The sequence below is a fragment of the Peromyscus maniculatus genome, chromosome 18, assembly GCF_049852395.1.
Source record: "Peromyscus maniculatus bairdii isolate BWxNUB_F1_BW_parent chromosome 18, HU_Pman_BW_mat_3.1, whole genome shotgun sequence".
In the NCBI taxonomy this organism is placed as follows: Eukaryota; Metazoa; Chordata; class Mammalia; order Rodentia; family Cricetidae; genus Peromyscus; species Peromyscus maniculatus.
Window position 1 is genome coordinate 53,719,310 of NC_134869.1, and position 1,511 is coordinate 53,720,820.

The following is a 1,511-nucleotide window of genomic DNA, read 5'->3' on the forward strand; positions in this document are numbered from 1 at the left end:
AGAAATAGAGACATTTTCAGTTGAATAATCTGTCGTTTAAAAAATAGTACCAAAGAATAAAATAAAATTCATAATTTTTTATATACTTTAACTTATATTTTCCTTAGAAAAATAATTTAAAACACCCAATACATTTCATCTCGTATTTCTATTTATTCTTTACATACATTTTTGCTCCAGCTTATCAGTAAGTTTAATATACTTTGATAGTTGTTGGGAAAAAATCCATGTGGAGAGGGGCAGAGATTTTCATCCAGCTCTTGTCTTCAGAGGTCCCTTTTTCCTTGTGATCATGTTCATTTCTTTGAGGAAAAGAGGACTCTCTGGACCATGGTTTTGAAGGCTTGCTTCACTTGTTGGTTCCTCAGCGTATAGATGAAGGGGTTCAGGAGAGGAGCCACTGAGGTGTTGAGCACGGCTACTCCCTTGCTTAAAGTCACTCTCTCCCTTGCAGAAGGCTTAATGTACATGAAGATGCAGCTGCCATAGGAGAGGGAGACAACAATCATATGGGAGGAGCAAGTGGAAAAGGCCTTTTTCCTTTGATTTGTAGAAGGAATTCTCAGAATTGTCCGAATGATGTTTGTGTAGGAGAGAATAATTAATGTCAAGGTGACCATGAGTGTTACCACAGCTAACAAAAATGCCATGAGTTCTAGAAAGTGAGTGTTTGAGCAAGAAAGTTGCAAAATTGGAGAAGAGTCACAGATGAAGTGGTCAATTATATTGGAGGCACAAAAGTCTAACTGCAGCAGAAGGATAATTGGTGGAAAGATTATCAGGAATCCTGCAAACCATGAGCTAAAGACAAGAAGAATGCATACGCGGTTGCTCATGATTGTTGTGTAGTGGAGAGGTTTGCAGATGGCCACGTAGCGATCATAGGACATGGCAGCCAGAAGGTAAAATTCTGTTATCCCAAGAAAATGAAAAAGAATAGCTGAGCCACACAACCATTGTAGGAAATGGTTCTGTCTCCTGTCACAATAGTGACAAGGAATCTGGGAATGCAGACAGATGTGAATGATATTTCCAGGAATGAGAAATTGCGAAGGAAGAAATACATGGGTGTCATCAGATGGGCATCCGAGAGAGTGAGGATGATGATGATGAGGTTTCCAGTCACACTTAGCATGTAGGTAACAAGAAGAAACGTGAAAATCACAAGCTGCCATTGTGGATCATTTGTCAATCCAAGAAGAATAAAATTTGTTACTGATGTTGAATTTCTCATAATAGTCTCTGCTTCTAAAGACATTTTCTAAATAGATGAAGAAAAAAGAAATCAACTTTGCTAATAAAGAAATGAACTTGTTACCTGTGCCTAGCTTATTTTACTTAGCATAATATCCTTCAAATTCATCTATGATGTAATAGATGTCAAGGTGGCAATGTCCCCTTTATAAAGCTGGATGTTATTACACAATGTGTGCATAAACATAAATAGTATTATACATTATTTTATATTTGCAACATAGTCTATGTTATCCTAATATTTTCAAAGAGTAGAA

The 1,511-nt window shown here is 36.9% G+C and overlaps 1 protein-coding gene across 1 annotated transcript; it reads right to left on the reverse strand.

The window, feature by feature from the left end:
* Positions 1 to 213: 213 nt before the first annotated feature.
* On the reverse strand, positions 214 to 1,258 carry LOC102908537 (olfactory receptor 6C75-like). Its single transcript, XM_015989499.2, is given in 2 exon segments — positions 214 to 916; positions 919 to 1,258. Coding segments are annotated over 2 exon segments (960 nt in total). The 3' UTR covers positions 214 to 296.
* Positions 1,259 to 1,511: the final 253 nt, after the last annotated feature.